General features: G+C 39.9%; 1 protein-coding gene across 2 annotated transcripts; it reads left to right on the top strand.

The window, feature by feature from the left end:
* The first annotated feature begins 860 nt into the window (after positions 1–860).
* LOC124262220 (ADP-ribose glycohydrolase ARH3-like) lies at positions 861–12,860 on the top strand. Of its 2 annotated transcripts, XM_046696692.1 has the most exons (8): positions 861–1,065; positions 1,516–1,645; positions 3,710–3,920; positions 4,378–4,613; positions 6,252–6,352; positions 6,826–6,908; positions 11,171–11,367; positions 11,422–12,860. In XM_046696692.1, exons 1-7 carry the CDS (start codon positions 918–920, stop codon positions 11,363–11,365), a joined length of 1,104 nt encoding a protein of 367 aa, XP_046552648.1. In that variant the 5' UTR covers positions 861–917; the 3' UTR covers positions 11,366–11,367; positions 11,422–12,860. The 2 variants fall into 2 exon arrangements, with proteins under 2 accessions (XP_046552648.1, XP_046552646.1); XM_046696690.1 differs by having other exon boundaries at positions 11,171–12,860.
* The last annotated feature ends 7,647 nt before the right edge of the window (positions 12,861–20,507 follow it).

Below are 20,507 nucleotides of genomic sequence, written 5' to 3'. Positions count from 1 at the left end.
CTGAGGACAAAGTAACAAGAATGCGGAGACCTTTTTCCGTAGCTTTGATTAAAAAAAAGTTTTAGCTTTGATGTAGTTTAAAAACTGAAATAATGAATTTAAAGTCGAGTGTACGCCTCAGACGCAAGGTATGAATTTGGGTTGAAACATACAATATAGAACAAGAGATGAAAAATAACATGATCAGTTCGAGTTTCGGATGTTGTGCACAGTCGTCTAAGAAGCTGTTATTAATATACGATATTTTGTTACTGTGATTTGTGCCGTTTTGTTTTTTGATCGAAAAGATTTGGGCCGGGTAAAAATGGATCATAATTTGTTGGCAGAAACCGAAGATATGTTAAAATTACATTGCACAACAAACAACTAAATGGATGGATTTATCGTAGTCTATTGTATAAAATTGTGAAAACCATTTCTGGTGTCCCCGCCGTGACATTGCTTTAATATTGCTAAACGCCATGTAAACTAGCTAGACTAACGTCTAGTCTCTGAAATGAACATATTTTAAAGAAAAAACGGTTCCAGAATTATAATCATGAAATATAATGAAAAGAAGCCAAGAGACTTTCTTCATTTTCAGACTTGCAACATAATCTAGACTTGCTTTGGCTTTATTGGCTATATTTCTTTCAGGGTCTGTATGACATATATGAACCTATAAGAATCACTCTTAGATTAATTTACAACGTATCATACAGATAGCGCATCATTGCACACAGACACCTTTGCATTTAGAATAATAAATTGACAGTTTCCAACAGATCAGAATTTAAAGCGCTTAATACGTAGGTAAACGGGAGATGGTGCTTGTGGTATTCAAATGAAAGAGGAAGTTAGAGTTACCTCCCTTCGCGTCAAAACCAAAACAAAAAGTTGCTGTGCAGGTATTTCGACTAAGTCAAGTAGTGTGCTACATGCGTGGCGTTTTAATGGCTACTCTGTCTAGATTTCGTGGTAGTTTAGTGGGGGCAGTTCTGGGAGACTGCATTGGAGCTATATACGAGTGTGAAGGGAATGTCAAACTGAAAGACGTGCTGAAGACGGTGAAGGATATTGAAACGAGTTGGTGCATTTACCTTTTACCTTTATAGTATATTATTTATTGAGACCACGTCAGTGACAGTATATACCTTGATGTCATTTTTTTGTGTTACAGTCACCTTTGGCTGTTCTTAATACGTATTAGATGTACATAAGTCTATTCTGTGGTACTTCACACTTGCTTGATAAAGGTATAAGGATCTCTACTCAAACGGGTGTTTAGTTTTTTGTCATTATAGAGATAAGTTGTCATCCACAAAGTATCTTGCCCCTTAATGTCATTTACCTCGGGTAAAACCACTACAACATCATGTCTCTAATATGATTGTGTACTTGTGCATTGCAAAATGAATGTCAGTCACTAAATGAAGTAAATCATAATGCATTAGGACAGATATATTTCTATTTTGTTACGAACCTAAGAAGCAGTACTGTCAGTCTTGGTACTCTTACTCTGTTCTTTCTCTTCAGGATATAAAGAATTGGAAGATGGCAAGAAATTGGAGCTTCTACCTTTCACAGATGACACAGCCATGGCTAGAAGTGTGGCTGCATCTCTCATCGCCAAGAAAGGATTCGATGTCAAGGATATGGCAAAACGGTCCGTCTATCATCATCATTAAAGTTTTGCAAGTTCTTGTAAAAATAGACGGTATTATGTTTTCAAATGAGTTACCATAACAACAATTGTCATTAAAGAAGTTAAGAGATAAGGTAAATGATGTGTTCAAAGTTGGGAGAAAATAATTAATCCTTGAAGTTTTCTGACATAGTCCCCAAGCCCCCTAAGATCGAGTTTAGTGGTACATTTATCTTTTTGTCACTCGTTTTCATGTTTTGGCCAACCTTTTCTGAGCATTTATCAGCTATTTTACTGGGCTTTGATAATGATTTACAGGATTTTGTAAGATAAAATCTAGGATTCTACTGCATTTCATGTACATGTTAGGTCCTTTACTGTCTATAGATACAGACTATAATGATTCACCAGTAGTCCACCGGTGAAGGTCCAGGTTAGAATGAACCTTCAGTAACCCATCCTTGTTGTAAGAGGCGACTAACGGGATCGGGGGGTCAGACTCGCTGGCTTGGTTGACTCTTCATTGGTTCCCAATTGCGCAGATCAATGCTCATGCTGTGGATCACTGGATTGTCTGGTCCAGACTTGATTATTTACAGACCGCTGCCATATAGCTGGAATATTGCTGAGTGTAGTGTAAAACTAAACTGACTTACTCACCACTACTCCCCATGACTACAAAACCCTACCTGGTTGTAAGACGAAATGAATTGTGTCCCAGTACACATGGCACAAGGACCACGATACACCACTGCTTGGTTTACAACCAATGTATTGCAATATATACCATTCATTACATGTTACAATTACAGTATGAACGTGTGAATAATAGCAATAATAAATTGTTCAACATCCAGCTCAGATTCAGTTGGCTATGAATAACTGCATTCACAGCCTATACATTTCTGCCCAACAATATCACGTCTTTGATCTCTGAAATTTACAAGCCTGTGATTAAATTGGAAAAGGAAACAATATCAACATATGAATGAAAAGAACTGTATCTGGAAATGGATCATATCACATCCTAGTAGTGGAATACATATTACAGGTTTCTTCACATGTCTATTAAATATATAGTCATTATCAAAACACATTCTCCGTTGGACGGGCAGCATCACCCCAATGTGTGTTGATGTCGTGTATACAACACAAATAATAAACATTGTTGTGGGTTAATGGTCATGAGCGTGATGGTTTTTGGAGGGGCCCTTACTTAATAACTATGACAGAGAGTTAAATCGGGCGACTTCTGAGTAGACACCAGCAGCAGGATAAAGTGTTGGCAAATGAAGTTGCAGCAGCAGCAAAATGATAGGTAAAGATATACGTCCGCTGAGAAGCAGGAATTTATTTATATGCCAAAATAGTCCCCACCAATGAGAAGTGGAGGGAAAATAAGATCCAACTGAAAAGTAGGACCCCTAAATTTAGAACATTGTTATAATATGTTTAAGCCTCCCAAAATCCTGCCACACCAATAGCATTTTTATTCAAGAGTATTTACAGAGGGATTAAAATGTTTAAGAATTTATAAGTAAAAATATATGATGACGACAAGGCAAGCTAGGGTGGGAAGGGTGGGGATTTTACAGAATGATGTTTACAGCACGATGAGATCGGCGCGAATGACATCCAGAAAGTGACGTGATCGGCACGCATATAATACATGACGTCATCGGTAACGACGTGACATAATTATGGCGGCAGATAACAGAATGCGGAACCAAACGCGAGAACGCGGAAGTAGATGCGAAGGAAGCAAGAGAATGGTTTTCATAACCGCATTTAGTGTCAATCACTAAATGTAATTATATAGCCAATCCATCACTCACTGAAGAAGATAAGCCCAACATATCACAAACAACTCAAACCCTATCCATTTGAAATATGAAAACAGATGTTATAGTCAAGTGCAGTTTGTTCAGGGGAGTGGCATATTTTTTCAACAGCTGAATATATACTACTCAAAAAAGTTAGGGACCTCTACATTACTATTATTAATCTGTGATGAATTGTGTGGTCCTTAACTTTCTGTGAGTAGTATACTATCAGATCCTTATGGTCATTCTAACTTTCCTACAGGTTTGCAGACGAGTTCCGCCATGAACCAGACCGTGGTTATGGAGGGAGTGTAGGTGCCGTCTTCATTGCTTTGAGGCTCAATAACCCCGAAGATGTCTTTGAGCCTGCAAGGAAGCAGTTTGATGGTCAAGGTTCCTTTGGCAACGGTGGCGCCATGAGGATAGCTCCTGCAGCATTAGGCTGCATGAAAGATGGGTTTGAGAAGCTCAAGGTGATTACTATGGCATTTCACTTTAAGTTATTATAAACATGTTATGGAATAGATAACATCTTGGGTCAAATTTGTGTTATTTAAGGGAGCATTTCAGTTGTAACTTGCATTTTTAAAATTTATGAAATTTAGTTAGATTTTGATGGAGTGAGGTAATGAATTGTATTTAAGGATCCCTTTAATGAGATGCTGTAACTTGTTTGCCAGTATTTGTGGTATGATCGTGTTATGGGTTTTCAGATGGTTAAGAACACATGTTGTTGTCTCAATTAGCATATGAACAACTGTAAAATATGTCAGTAACTCTTTTTAGACAACAACTTTATCTTAAACACTGGTCATCAGTGTTTATACTGTGTGCGTGACGCAACCTGTCACGTTATCGTGAGAGTCAGCACTGCCTTCCGAAACATGTGACGTCCTAGGATAAAATGATAGTCACATTTCTATTTTCCAGACTGTTACCGTTGATACCAGCCAGATCACACATTCCCACCCCCAGGCAATACAGGGGGCAGTGTTACAGAGTAGTGCTGTGGATCTGGCTCTCAGGGAGGACCAATCAAAACAGTTGGACAGGGAACGGTTCCTGGACAGGCTCATTGAGAGAATTAAGCCTATGGAGGAGGAACAACTGGAGAAATCCAAGAAGGAAGAGAAAGTGTCGGGTTCACCGAAACGTAAAGCTAAGAGGTAGAGCCATGTCGTACAGATGTATGCTGAAAGGAGAACACTGATGCCAGGTTTAAATTTATGGATGTGTTCTGGTATATTTTCGTGTTCTAAGGTCAACTTCACTGTCATGTACATGGTGTATCTGACATCTTGTGTCAGTCTGTCATGGACATGGTGTATCTGACGTCTTGTGTCAGTCTGTCATGTACATGGTGTATCTGACGTCTTGTGTCAGTCTGTCATCAGTATTCGGTCCCTGGCCATGTGATACCAAAAGACATTAAAATATGGTACTTTTTGGTCCCTGCCTGGCGCGACATTAATGGATACAACAAGGACTGGTCGGCTCGGAGTCAGTGCAATGTGTCTGAGTGGGGTATTCATGCTTAACTGCGGCATGGCATCTCAGTGAGCTAGCACTATAAAACCAGCTTCAGTCTAGGCTAGTACAAGCAGCCACACATACACACGCATGCATGTCATTATGTGAGCGAAATCACTGCAATATGAAAATTCTGCATGGTTTTATATATACTACCCATCAAAAGTTTAGACTCACTAGTGTAAATGTAGCCACTTACTTAATTCAGTCACCTGTTCTAAACTAGATTTTGCAAAATATTCCCTACTGTTTAAAGGTACTGTTTACACATGAACTGATGTATTGTAAAACAAATTCGTAATGTTGAAAAGATTATTGTCATGAGTTCAATAAATGATGAAACTCAGTGAAAATTGGCGAATTCTTAACAAAACTTTACACCAAAATGCAGCTGTTCACATGCACGTTATTTGCACATGCTTTTCAGCAATTTGATGCATGATCCTCATGCAATTCATCTGCATAAGGTTTGCAGTTGGTTCCCCCAAGTTAGGGGAGAATTCATCTTCGATGTAACCACATACACATACACATACATAACATATAGTGAATGCTTTGAGTGAGTCTAAACGTTTGATGGGTAGTATAAGATACTGACCAGCAGACATCCTTAATTTACCAGTGAATCTATCTGGCTGACAAGGCAACTTATTTAACACCGGAGTTCCCTAGTCATGCCATCATCACTGGGTGCTGATGAAATTAGCTTTTATTTACAGGTAAGGGAGGGGTCATTTATTTTTATAGGGGGTGGTTAGGTCTGAGGCAATCAAAGAGACCGCCAAATATTACAAGTCTGTATGTGGATGGTAAATAAATAGGACAGTTATGTGAGGAGGAGACAAGAAAAACTTCACATTTTATGGTAAAAATGTTCATATTCATATTTTGCCACTAACAAGTCAACAACATTGATTTTAGGATTTCCGGACATGAATGTTTAGCATGTTTACTGTCATGTGTAATTTGTTATATTTGGATTCGAACCCACACTCTCAGAGTCAAGCGCCTAATCAGTGGCTGAGCGGGTTAGGCGGCTGACTGTGTGTGCTGATGATTAGGTGCCTGACTCTGAAAATGTGGTTCGAATCTCAGATGGGACTCAACCGAACAAAAGTTCCAAATCTGTACTTTACTGAGAAAGAGTAATCCCAAATATAACATGTTACATTTGACCACTTTCTAAATGGCATTGTGTATTCATTACTGTGATTTTTCTAGTATTTGTTGAGCCCTGAACTAAGGCCTGAAGTGCTGACGTCTGCTTGTTTCAGGGTGTCAGACACAGTGAAGATGCCATATTGTCATAAACTGGAAAAAATAAAAGAGTTCCTCCAGAAAGATGTGTCTGTCAGTGACATCGAGGAAGAGTTAGGTAACAGAAACTCTACTCACTAATTCTTGCATGAAGTTATTCCTAACTGGTGGTTGAAGACCACCCAGGACAATCTTTCCTTCAAAGGATTAGTGCTTTCCTTGGGTTGAAAGCACTCTTTGTCTGTCCAGACACTCTGGTCTTGGAATGAAATCCCTGTTTGGATCCAGACCTTGGTCTGTCAGCACCATCCCTTTTCCTGATCCAAAAGTGTTAAAAAACTGCAACCTGTGCTACCACAGGCTATCGTCTTACATTGTAGTAAAAGTGATATGCACTGTCTACGACTTTAGCCTCTAGTTTGAAGCCAGGTCTAGTAAACTTCTGCTCAGTCCAGTAAAATCTGGCAAATAACATATAACAATGCAAAAGTGTACTGAAAATATAGTAAAATCTCACGTTGTTGTCACCAAAGGTACAGGTGCTCTCATCATAAGGGTTTATTGGTTAGGATTTCTTGGTCTCTCTTGCAGGCAATGATATCTCTGCCTTAGGCTCTGTTCCTGCAGCTGTGTACAGCTTCTTGAAGGCTTATAAGGAAATACCTGGCATTGAGGTGAGATACAGCTTCTGAAGGCTTATGAGGAAATACCTGTCATTGGGGTGAGATACAGCTTCTTGAAGGTTTATAAGGAAATACCTGGCATTAAGGTGAGGTACAGTTTCTTGAAGGCTTATAAGGAAATACCTGGCATTGAGGTGAGATACAGCATCTTGAAGGTTTATAAGGAAATACCTGTCATTGAGGTGAGATACAGCTTCCTGAAGGCTTATGAGGAAATACCTGTCATTGAGGTGAGATACAGCTTCTTGAAGGCTTATAAGGAAATACCTGTCATTGAGGTGAGATACAGCTTCTTGAAGGCTTATAAGGAAATACCTGTCATTGAGGTGAGATACAGCTTCTTGAAGGCTTATAAGGAAATACCTGTCATTGAGGTGAGATACAGCTTCTTGAAGGCTTATAAGGAAATACCTGTCATTGAGGTGAGATGCAGCTTTTTGAAGGCTTATGAGGAAATACCTGTCATCAAGGTGAGATACAGCTTCCTGAAGGCTTATGAGGAAATACCTGTCATCAAGGTGAGATACAGCTTCCTGAAGGCTTATAAGGAAATACCTGTCAGTGAGGTGAGATGCAGCTTGTTGAAGGCTTATCAGGAAATGCCTGGCATCAAGGTGAGATACAGCTTCCTGAAGGCTTATGAGGAAATACCTGGCATTGAGGTGAGATACATCTTTTTGAAGGCTTATAAGGAAGTACCTGTCATTGAGGTGAGCTGCAGCTTCTTGAAGGCTTATGAGGAAATACATGGCATTAAGGTGAGATACAGCTTCCTGAAGGCTTATGAGGAAATACCTGGCATTAAGGTGAGATACAGCTTCCTGAAGGCTTATGAGGAAATACCTTGCATTAAGGTGAGATGCAGCTTCTTGAAGGCTTATGAAGAAATACCTGGCATTGAGGTGAGATACACCTTTCTGAAGGCTTATGAGGAAATACCTGGCATTAAGGTGAGATGCAGCTTCTTGAAGGCTTATGAGGAAATACCTGTCATTGAGGTGAGATGCAGCTTTTTGAAGGCTTATGAGGAAATACCTGTCATCAAGGTGAGATACAGCTTCCTGAAGGCTTATGAGGAAATACCTGTCATCAAGGTGAGATACAGCTTCCTGAAGGCTTATAAGGAAATACCTGTCATTGAGGTGAGATGCAGCTTCTTGAAGGCTTATCAGGAAATGCCTGGCATCAAGGTGAGATACAGCTTCCTGAAGGCTTATGAGGAAATACCTGGCATTGAGGTGAGATACATCTTTTGAAGGCTTATAAGGAAGTACCTGTCATTGAGGTGAGCTGCAGCTTCTTGAAGGCTTATGAGGAAATACATGGCATTAAGGTGAGATACAGCTTCCTGAAGGCTTATGAGGAAATACCTGGCATTAAGGTGAGATACAGCTTCCTGAAGGCTTATGAGGAAATACCTTGCATTAAGGTGAGATGCAGCTTCTTGAAGGCTTATGAGGAAATACCTGGCATTGAGGTGAGATACAGCTTTCTGAAGGCTTATGAGGAAATACCTGGCATTAAGGTGAGATAGAGCTTCTTGAAGGCTTATGAGGAAATACCTGGCATTAAGGTGAGATATACAGCTTCTGAAGGCTTATGAGGAAATACCTGGCATTGAGGTGAGATACACACCTTCTGAAGGCTTATGAGGAACTACCTGGCATTGAGGTGAGATACACCTTTCTGAAGGCTTATGAGGAAATACCTGTCATTGAGGTGAGATACAGCTTCTTGAAGGCTTATGAGGAAATACCTGGCATTAAGGTGAGATAGAGCTTCTGAATGCTTATGAGGAAATACCTGCATTGAGGTGAGATGCAGCTTCTTGAAGGCTTATGAGGAAATACCTGGTCATTGAGGTGAGATGCAGCTTCTTGAAGGCTTATGAGGAAATACCTGGCATTAAGGTGAGATACAGCTTCTTGAAGGCTTTTAAGGAAATACCTGTCATTAAGGTTGAGATACAGCTTCCTGAAGGCTTATATAGGAAATACATGGCATTAGAGGTGAGGATACAGCTTCATTAAGGTGAGATACTTATGAAGGAAAAATACCTTGCATTAAGGTGAGATGCAGCTTCTTGAAGGCTTATGAAGAAATACCTGGCATTGAGGTGAGATACACCTTTCTGAAGGCTTATGAGGAAATACCTGGCATTAAGGTGAGATGCAGCTTCTTGAAGGCTTATGAGGAAATACCTGTCATTGAGGTGAGATGCAGCTTTTTGAAGGCTTATGAGGAAATACCTGTCATCAAGGTGAGATACAGCTTCCTGAAGGCTTATGAGGAAATACCTGTCATCAAGGTGAGATACAGCTTCCTGAAGGCTTATAAGGAAATACCTGTCATTGAGGTGAGATGCAGCTTCTTGAAGGCTTATCAGGAAATGCCTGGCATCAAGGTGAGATACAGCTTCCTGAAGGCTTATGAGGAAATACCTGGCATTGAGGTGAGATACATCTTTTTGAAGCCTTATAAGGAAGTACCTGTCATTGAGGTGAGCTGCAGCTTCTTGAAGGCTTATGAGGAAATACATGGCATTAAGGTGAGATACAGCTTCCTGAAGGCTTATGAGGAAATACCTGGCATTAAGGTGAGATACAGCTTCCTGAAGGCTTATGAGGAAATACCTTGCATTAAGGTGAGATGCAGCTTCTTGAAGGCTTATGAGGAAATACCTGGCACTGAGGTGAGATACAGCTTTCTGAAGGCTTATGAGGAAATACCTGGCATTAAGGTGAGATAGAGCTTCTTGAAGGCTTATGAGGAAATACCTGGCATTAAGGTGAGATATACCTTTCTGAAGGCTTATGAGGAAATACCTGGCATTGAGGTGAGATACACCTTTCTGAAGGCTTATGAGGAACTACCTGGCATTGAGGTGAGATACACCTTTCTGAAGGCTTATGAGGAAATACCTGTCATTGAGGTGAGATACAGCTTCTTGAAGGCTTATGAGGAAATACCTGGCATTAAGGTGAGATAGAGCTTCCTGAATGCTTATGAGGAAATACCCGGCATTGAGGTGAGATGCAGCTTCTTGAAGGCTTATGAGGAAATACCTGTCATTGAGGTGAGATGCAGCTTCTTGAAGGCTTATGAGGAAATACCTGGCATTAAGGTGAGATACAGCTTCTTGAAGGCTTTTAAGGAAATACCTGTCATTAAGTTGAGATGCAGCTTCCTGAAGGCTTATAAGGAAATACCTGTCATTGAGATGAGAGATTTTGAATATTAGACACCAGAGGACTTTGTGTCATTTCTGAAATATACTAAGATCTGATATACTAAGTGTGAGTCAGAAATGTGCTACCGTAGATAAGCCAGTCTGATTGATAAGCCGATCCCCTAACTGGACCCTTAAAATCAGTATCAAAATGGTATGTTTCGTACATAAGCTGACCCCCCCCGATAGGGTCCTAATCACGGCCAACTCAGTCCACAAGACAACTGGCAGTTACCATCTTAGATGCAAAACGTAAGTATGTTTGGTGAGAATAATTTCTAATAAAGATTTTACTGACCCCTAATGTGGGTACCTGTGTTTGTTTTCCTTTTTATATGCCAACGATCAACAGTGAGACACCATTTTGTGAAATCGGTGAATATAGAAATATGAACCCATGAGAAAATTTACCCACGGTAAATAACGGAAGTCAGTTTTTTATATTCAAAACATTATGTTATTTTTTCTGTGTTGACTAAAAAATAATAATATGTACATAGATATAAACTTAAGTGCAGAACACGTTTGATTATGGAAAGATGATATTATTTATAAGTCCTCGGAAGTGAACCCTTCAGATCAGTGTCACTGTCTTCACCGGTTTGAATCTGCCACACTCCTTCATCGGTCCCATCGTCATAATTGTCCTGCAGATTTTCACAGCCAAGGACACTAATGTCATAAATATTCTGGGCCTAGATTTTCGAAGCTCTCTTAACGCTAAGATAGTCATAAGTGCCATACATTAACATTAACTTACGACTATCTTAGCGCTAAGAGAGCTTCAAAAATCTAGGCCCTGATCAGTCTCCTGAATACAATGTCAGTGGCATCAGTGGTTGTGTGCTAGTCTGCTGGTAGCTTGGATCACATTACATAGAGAACTAGATAGGACTGCCTTACACTGAGGATTACATTTTGGACAAATCGAAGATGACAGCTCCCGGCCCCTTGTCTCTCCTTATAACAATGACTGGTATAAGTATTGATGAATCTGTTGAGGTTTTATGTTCTACATTTCCAGACTGACAGTGCCTTTGAAAGGACGATCATTTACGCCATATCTCTTGGAGGAGACACAGACACCATCGCCACCATGGCAGCAGCTATGGCTGGAGCGTACTATGGCTACGAGGCTATTCCTCAGTCCTGGCAGGCATCGTGTGAAGGTGTGGAGGATGCCAAGAAGTTCGCCCAGGACTTGCTGGAGCTGCAGTAGCCGCAGTAACAGCTGGAGCTGCGGTAGCCGCTGGAGCTGCAGTAGCCGCAGTAGCTGCTGGAGCTGCAGTAGCCGCAGTAACTGCTGGAGCTGCAGTAGCTCAGTAACAGAGACAGCAAATCTTCGAAGTCTCATACCGTATTCTACAGTGATGTCACATTTCTTTAATTTGCTAAATGCAGATTTTGTGCTGAGGTTGCAAATGAGTATTTATTTAACCCTTTGTGATAAGAGCATGTTTGTCAACTATTCACAGGTGTCAGTATTTCATTATGAATTACCTTCACTCAAAGACTGACAATAAGTCAGTGTTATTCTAGTTTATCTTGTCTTGTGTGTACATTGTTTATGAATAGAAATTTACTACAATCTGGTATTTTGGATGAATTATTATTATTTTCAAAGGTAGTATTACAAATAAAATAAAATAAATGACATAACATCCTCAATTTTGACATAAAATAATATTCTGTAATTTCCACCCAAGAATCATTCTCAATAATTAAGTCTGTTTTGTTACCACTCTCCTTGACAAACCACCCTTGGCCATTTGCCACCATAAATCAGTTTTAGGCTGAAAACCTCTACACTTGAAATAGAGAGCCAATTACTTATAGGTCAAAGATGTTGTGTGTTGTTAGTGACAGCAGAATGGAGTTGTCACTTCCAGAACAAAGCTTTGAAAGTTAATGGTTCCAAGTCTTTATCGTTATAGGATGGAAATGTGATACACAAGATAATTAAGGTGATGTGGCCAATATTATTGTGCTTATATGCTGATGTGTATACGTGGTGTGTGTGTGTGCTGTGTGTGCGTGTGCGTGTGGTTGCTGGAAGAATGGCAGTTTTATCGTCTGGCCCAAAGTTTTAAGATGGACACCTCACTCAGGCATGTACAATGAATCAATCCCCTAAAGTCCTTGCTTTATCTTTTATCGCCCTAATATAAAGAACAAGGTTGAGTAACATCAAGTATATTTTTTTAATTTATTTGGTACATGTCCAGGGGTCAAACCACCTACCTTCCGCCCTACAAGCAAATGCCCTGTCAGCTAGACAATGGACTGACTGACTGAGTTTGGTTTTACACCGCTTTTAGCAATATTCCAGCAACATCACGGCGGTCTAGACAATGGAAGTCATGTCCATGAATTAACTGCATGTACATTATGCAGTAAGCAGGAACAGCTGTCCATGTGAGTTTTCATATTGAAACAACACTGTTCCAATTAATTCCTGAACGAGACTTCAGCAGTTATTTCAAGTAATTGATTTTCAGGGTGATCTTATTTTAGAACTTAACAATGTTATTCCAACCTATTTTAGTCACATTTTATCGTCTTTGCCAGCTCTATGATGTGTGATGATGCTGATTGAGACAGCAGATGTTGGTACCAGTTATTGGTGCGGAAGTGGATCAGGTACTTGGCAGAATGTCATTTTACATAATTTATATGACCAATAAAGGCAGCATAAATACTTCTTGTAACTATCATAGATTTGTTTTGTTGTATGTGTTGTGCAAGATGCTGAGCTTGTTGTTGCAGTTACCTCCCTTAGCACTACCAGGATCACCTTATCCACACATATTAAATAATTAATAGTAGCCTGATAATGTTCCTTGGTGTCAGTCAGCAGCACTAGTAAATGGGTTTCAGAAAAATGCTTTTAATTTATGACATGATTTCCTTCAACACAGAATTGACACAATGTGACACATTGAACACAACTCACTCACTCACTCAGTGATTGGCCCATCAGTATCTGTCACATCTTTGTGCCAATGAGTCTTTCATGGATTCTTGCTCTTGATCTTGGAAATACCTACTGATATTCAACTTGTCTCGTGTATCTTAACATTTCAGCTCCAGATATGGAATTGGGCAACGTGATTTGAATCTAGAGAGCCCCTTAATGTGTCACCTTTAATACAAGGTCAGTGAAACCTTGACCTTCATCCTCAATCCCACTGACAGATATGCATAGAACCAAAGCATCAATACAAATCACTTTATTCTTTTCTCCACCATGATAACAAAGAATTGTTTTTTCATCAAGTGTTTTGGGCTTTTTTTTCACTTTTTGTGATTTATAGTGAGTGAGTTTAGTTTTACGCCACACTCAGCAATATTCCAGCTATACGGCAGTGGTCTGTAAATAATCGAGTCTGGACCAGACAATCAAATGATCAACAGTATGAGCATCAATCTACCCGACTGGGATACAATGATGTGTCAATCAAGTCAGCGAGCCTGACCACCCGATCCCATTAGTCGTCTCTTACGATAAGTATGGGTTACTGAAGATCAGTTCTAACCTGGATCTTCACGGATCTCTGATTTATACCACTACCGACATAAGAGTGTTTGCAATGTTTCACAGAATATTCTGTTTTGTGAGTAGCGTAACTTTGGACACAATGGTTGCAGATTTTATACCTGGGCATGTCTGTATTGAGTGAGTGAGTTTAATTTTACACTGCTTTCAGCAATATTCAATCATTATCATGGCAGAGAACACCAGAAATTCACACATTGTACCCATGTGGGGAATCGAATCCAGGTGTTTGGTATGACAAGCTAAAGCTTTAACCACGTGGCTATCCCACTCCCTAGGTGTCTGTACTGAAACTAACAGGATCACTTCAACATTGTTCCATCTCCACAAGCATTTTACATTCATAACTCAGATGTAACAAACAAAACTAGAACTAAAAGTTTATATTCAGTTCCTGTTAATAGCACTACATGATATCACAAGGTGTTAATTTATCATCCAAAACCAGTTTTGACAACAGATAGCGCTTTAGTGTCATCAAAATACATGGTCATCTCAATGCTTTGCACAAATTGCCTGCCTTTAAATTTGATGCTATGACTTTTTATGCTTTTAAATGACAATGTAATGAATATATGTTTTTGAAATAAAATTCATTCCGAGTATGTATTTACAATGTTTATTAATGCAAACTTGTTCTCGTCACTATATGGCTGGAATAATGCCGATGTGACGAAAACCCAACTCAACAACAATCAATGCTTTGCAGACCATCGTGATGTCAACAGTTACCATGACATCACAAATCAACTGACATTATTAATCTCTCTGCCACTGTTTTGGATGATAAAGAGAATCTCACTCTAAAGTAAATTGATACAAAATATATTAACACTTGTTTTTACAATCTTGGTAAATCACTGTGTAATAATCTTTTATCAACATATGTTAATATATTTCATATCAAAAGACACAAAGGTGAGATATTCTATATACAGTCATCCCTCCCAATAGCTTGGGTCTTGGGAGTCCATGGAAGACCCCCGCGTCGTGTGACACTCGCATTATTACATAACACGGAATAAAGATCATAGTTTCCATGTGCATTTCATAACTGCCATTCCGTGTAATGTGCCCACTAAAACCACGGATTGTTGATAGGCTGTGTCCGCTCCGTGTAATGTGCCCACTTAGAACCACGGATTGTTGATAGGCTGTTTCCGTTCCGTGTAATGTGCCCACCTAAAACCACGGATTGTTGATAGGCTGTTTCCGATGCCCTTAAGATGTGTGATCGCTGTGGAACTTTTGGGTTTTTTATGGGAGCCACCAATTACCCCACGGTTGAACCAAAACCGCGGTATTGCGAAGGGCGCTATTGCGAGGGGTGACTGTATTTCTAGTCTGTAGCACACATTTGCTCTTCATCCACAGAGACCAAGGTATGGCCCACGTCAAACTTCATCTCAAACAACTCACTAACAACATCACACACACTGAAACCTAGAAACCACATGAACTAGACACCATGCCACGTACCGCTGGTTGTACACACAGGTGAGACAGAGTGGCAACAAGTACCTTAAATGCTTACACACAGCACATGAAAATGTCCATGATATTGTTCCTTCTGCCTATGCATGTGAAGGGAAAATATTACCCAGGTATTTTCATATATATTGTGTTTTGCAAGCTATTGCAAACAAACAATAATTATTTCTCAAACAGGATATTCATGAAATAAAAACATGAGGTAATTGATCCCTTTGTCATAATGTCTTGAAATTATTGAAGTTTAGGACATATTTCATATGCTAAAGTAACTTCAGAAATCACAGAACATTATGTCTACAGTTAGATGTGGTACCTACTACACAGTGCCAATGATCACTTCATTTGCATATTACGGATCATGAGTCCGAGTTTATCACACTGGCGTGTGGATATATAATAATATGATAATCATAATTTACTCTGGCAGAACAATGTTATCTGTAACATTAATGGAATAGTCTTGTTATGAAGTAGATGTTGACCAATTGGATCAGAGATAATCACATCTCCGAACACTGCCATCAGTTGTCTGGAATCATTGATCTGAAGAAGGTCAGAACCAGACAACAGTGTATTCATCACAACACAAACAGCCTCCAGGACGATCAGTGGTTGGCAATACTGTGGTTTGTTGATGGGACTCACACTTCCATCACTATCATGTCCCAATAATGCCTGCCCACTGGCAGATTCAAAATGGGGATGCACACCTTCTTTTCTTTTCAGACACTGTATATGTCAACTGCCTCGGCCAAGTCATAATGTGCACACACTCTGGCCAACCTTCTCTCAAACTTCTGCATCGGTGTTGTTGCCCATGTCTCCTGTATTCCTGGTAACTCGGAGTGTTGTGTATCACTGTAGCAGCACATCCACACAAGTGACCACCACCTGGTGTTGACCCATTCAGATGCCTGACAGAACTTATCTCATCACATTGACCCAGGTCAGGAAGGAAGTCCGACAGGTGTTTCCAGGAATTAAAGTCCAGCAACATTACAACAGTATGGATTACAACATTGTGCGGGGCAGTAGGTGCTCTATCTGACTCCTGAAAAACAGAAACAGACATAATTAACATCTACTCACTTTGAAATTGATTTTATAATTGATATAAAGCAGCCAGTGATTGAGGAATTGTATGTCATCCCAACTGGAGATAAAAGCATGGGTCCTAAATGTCTGTTCTGTTTCACGCGTCTAGTTGAGAGATAGGTATGGGTTACTGAAATCCTGTCATGTGACATAGGACTCATTCCTCTGTGGTCTCCACATACCTCTGTTGTCCTGACAGAGACAGCGTCTCCATGGTCTTCTTGGTGGCCTCGTCCACACGTGGCATCATCATCTCATCCATCATCAGCACCACAGACTGCAACATAGCAACCGCAGCTACCAGCAAGGAGTGAAAACACACTGACCCAGACATATACTATCACATGTACCATCTCATGACACTAAACATACCACTGTAGACATTATGCAATACATATGTGTGCATCTTTATTTATCCTCAAGAACTGGTGATACTTTCAAGTTAACAAAGGTACTGTACAGTTGACAGACTAACCCTAACACAGAAAAGACACAGATCTTCTGTTTGCAACTTTGCTGCACACAGTAAGACTCCAACCATGTGATATGATCTGTGTATAGCTGAGTCAGGAACAGACAAACCGGTGGTGGATAGCATGAGGAATGATGAACACTGTATACAGAATACACACCGCTGTATACAGAATACACACCGGGGTATACAGAATACACACCGCTGTATACAGAATACACACTACAGAATACACACTGCTGTATACAGAATACACACCGCTGTATACAGAATACACACCGCTGTATACAGAATACACACCGCTGTATACAGAATACACACCGCTGTATACTATAGAGACATCAGTACATACCACAGCCTTCTCTGGATCCTCCTTCTGGATGCAGCCATCCAGCAGAAGATGGAACGTCTCCTCCCTGAAACAAACACATTTCAAGCTGTACACGACTCTTCAGACGAAATATGACAATCAGTGGTTGCTCTTAAGACTGTTATTACTTTACATCGGCGATTGTGTCGGACATATGGTATGGTCCAGGAGGATGAACAAATATGACACTGGATGAAGAAAGAATTACCAAGAAACAGTCAACCACTTAGATATGATATTTATATACTGATGTCAAACTCTATGAATATATGAATTGTACGTGTACTGACCCTGGTAACCCTGAGAAGTCACGACTGTTGAACTTGTATGTTTCAAATGCAGACCTGGTGAAAAACAAGGAATACAGTAAGGAAGAATGCTTTCAGCCAGTTTGGATACTAGTACACTGAATCAGTGGGACACACACTGAATCAGTGGGACACATACTGAATCAGTGTGACACACACGGAATCAGTGTGACACACACGGAATCAGTGTGACACATACTGAATCAGTGTGACACACACTGAATCAGTGTGACACACGGAATCAGTGTGACACATACTGAATCAGTGTGACACACACGGAATCAGTGTGACACACACGGAATCAGTGTGACACACATGGAATCAGTGTGACACACACGGAATCAGTGTGACACATACTGAATCAGTGTGACACACACTGAATCATATTTCTGCCAGTAAACCAGGAAGTGAATCACTCCAGTGTAACCTCTACCAGAGGTCTTGTTGTCATGGGCACTATAGGAATGTACCTCAGTAACTTGTTCTGTGTACAAGAACATATCTGTCCCAGGCAGAAACATACCCCAGCTGCACACTGTATAGAGCTGAAGCCCGTGACAAGTCCATTTAATCAGACCTATATCCGATATGCCATACCATGGTAAAATCAGTCATGGCTTGTGTGTCATAGTAGTAGGATTATCTATTTCCTCTGTCTATTCATAGATCACCATAAAAGGCATGACTACACAGCCAATCAAATAGGAGAATTTCTGCCTGCCACTTGCTGCATGCACACTGTACTTGGCAACAAGGACGCATCACCAGAGATTTTACAAAACCTGGTGAAGTAATTCCTGGGCAGTGATGTGTACATGTAGTTAATTACAACAGTTAATGTCACAACCGTTAATGTCAAGACCGTTAATGTCACAACCGTTAATGTAATGTCACAACAGTAAATGTCACAACAGTTTAAGTCACAACAGTTAATGTCACAACCATTAATGTCACAACAGTTGAGGTCACAACTGTTAATGTCACAACAGTTAATGTCACAACCGGTAATGTCACAACCGTTAATGTAATGTCACAACCATTAATGTCACAACCGTTAATGTCACAACAGTTAATGTAATGTCACAACCATTAATGTAATGTCACAACAGTTAATGTAATGTCACAACAGTTAAGGTCACAACAGTTAATGTCACAACAGTTAATGTAATGTCACAACAGTTAATGTCACAACCGTTAATGTAATGTCACAACCGTTAATGTAATGTCACAACAGTTAATGTAACAACATTTAATGTCACAACAGTTAATGTCACAACCGTTAATGTCACAACCGTTAATGTCACAACAGTAAATGTCACAACCGTTAATGTCACAACAGTTAATGTCACAACAGTTAATGTTACAACAGTTAATGTAATGTCACAACCGTTAATGTCACAACAGTTAATGTAATGTCACAACAGTTAATGTAATGTCACAACAGTTAATGTCACAACCGTTAATGTCACAACAGTTAATGTAATGTCACAACAGGTAATGTCACAACCGTTAATGTCACAACCGTTAATGTCACAACAGTTAATGTCACAACATCTCTTTGTTGTTTATTGGTGTCGCACACATTTCTTTCGCATACAGAGTATCTTGGTCAGTTATTCCATCAATTTGGAAATTGACACAAAACAAGTATATATACACATGCAGGTGCCAACATACTGCTTCTCACACAACTAGTCTTACCATGCTTCACTGAATCGACCACCCTTCTGCAGCAGAGTAATGACGTGACCCATGATTTCCGCTGTCAACCTGGAAATATGACGGACATATTTGTTATAACAGTGTGAGGCTATAAACTAAGGGTAATGTCTTCGTAGTCAGTATCTAGCTTCAGATTCATTGTATAAGGATATGGAGCTCCTTATATACCCTTATGTTGCCGGGATCAGGGGATGATATACCTGCGGTGTTTACCGGTGGGCCAGTGTTCTGGTGAACCGAGGACAGATTGACTGGTGAGCAGACATTCATGTGTGAGAGGTCAGAGCATCTGTCTGCTGGGATATATTTCCAGACTGGTTGGGGTACATTTGAGTATCAGTGGCGAAGTGACGTGTTCGTTCTGTTTAATCAGTTTAGCGTATGACCAAACACCGAGCCATTGAATTGATATAGATCGTATATCTCAAAACAATCTATCAATCATGCAAGTCCTGAATGACAAGATCTATTCCTCAAGTTCCCCAACACCCCTCACTCTGTGTCTGTGAATCTGTTGTTTATCACCACAGGTTATGTGTTTTTCGTGTGAGGCCACACTTATAGTCAAGCTAGACGACATTCGCTAGTAACCAATCAAACCTTCAACAATTTATTGACAGGTTCTTTTGTTACTGACATTTGAAGCGACAATAAATGGGCTTAACACATTGTGCCCACAATCCATGCCATTTGGTGTAACGACATGTTATTAACCAGGTCATAGAGCACGGCAACCAATCATATAAGTCACCTCTTACAAGCAGCATCAGTTGCGAGGGATGAATCTGAATCCCAATATCCACAACAATATATGCATAACATAAAAACAATCAGTTCACCATGATGCAAACAGTCAAAAACACTTAAAAGTAGTACAAAAAAGTCTGAAAAGCAAAATACATTTTCAAGCCAGCTCCATACTTATGAATCATATTCACCAGAAATTTTGCATAAATACATTACGCTGTAAGAATAACAAAAGAGGCTTAAAAAACACTGCATGACAATCAACTGTAATAATTTTTTTAACAAATTTTAAACATGATATTTCTACTCCATACTTTTCTCCCTTCAATCATCGGGACATTTCAAAAGATTATCTGTAAATCAAGGGTTGTTTGTGTTTCTGATATTCAGATTCCCTGTGACAAGACTTACACTAACGGTCTTCTGTCGGTGATCTTATCCCTCCACTGTTGAATCAGAAACTGGGCACAGTCGGCAAACTTCCCAGACAGCTGAAAGTAAACATTGTTTTAATAAAAAGGAGCAGTAAGTCAGCAGCCTGTAGTATGTGAAACTATCACTTCATTTCACCAATGAATGACCTTCAAAGTAACCTTG

The sequence above is a fragment of the Haliotis rubra genome, unplaced genomic scaffold (assembly GCF_003918875.1).
Source record: "Haliotis rubra isolate DU_JTF1 unplaced genomic scaffold, ASM391887v1 Scf828, whole genome shotgun sequence".
NCBI lineage: Eukaryota > Metazoa > Mollusca > Gastropoda > Lepetellida > Haliotidae > Haliotis > Haliotis rubra.
Note: the sequence above shows the minus strand (reverse complement) of the source record. Positions and strands in the feature narration are given on the sequence as shown.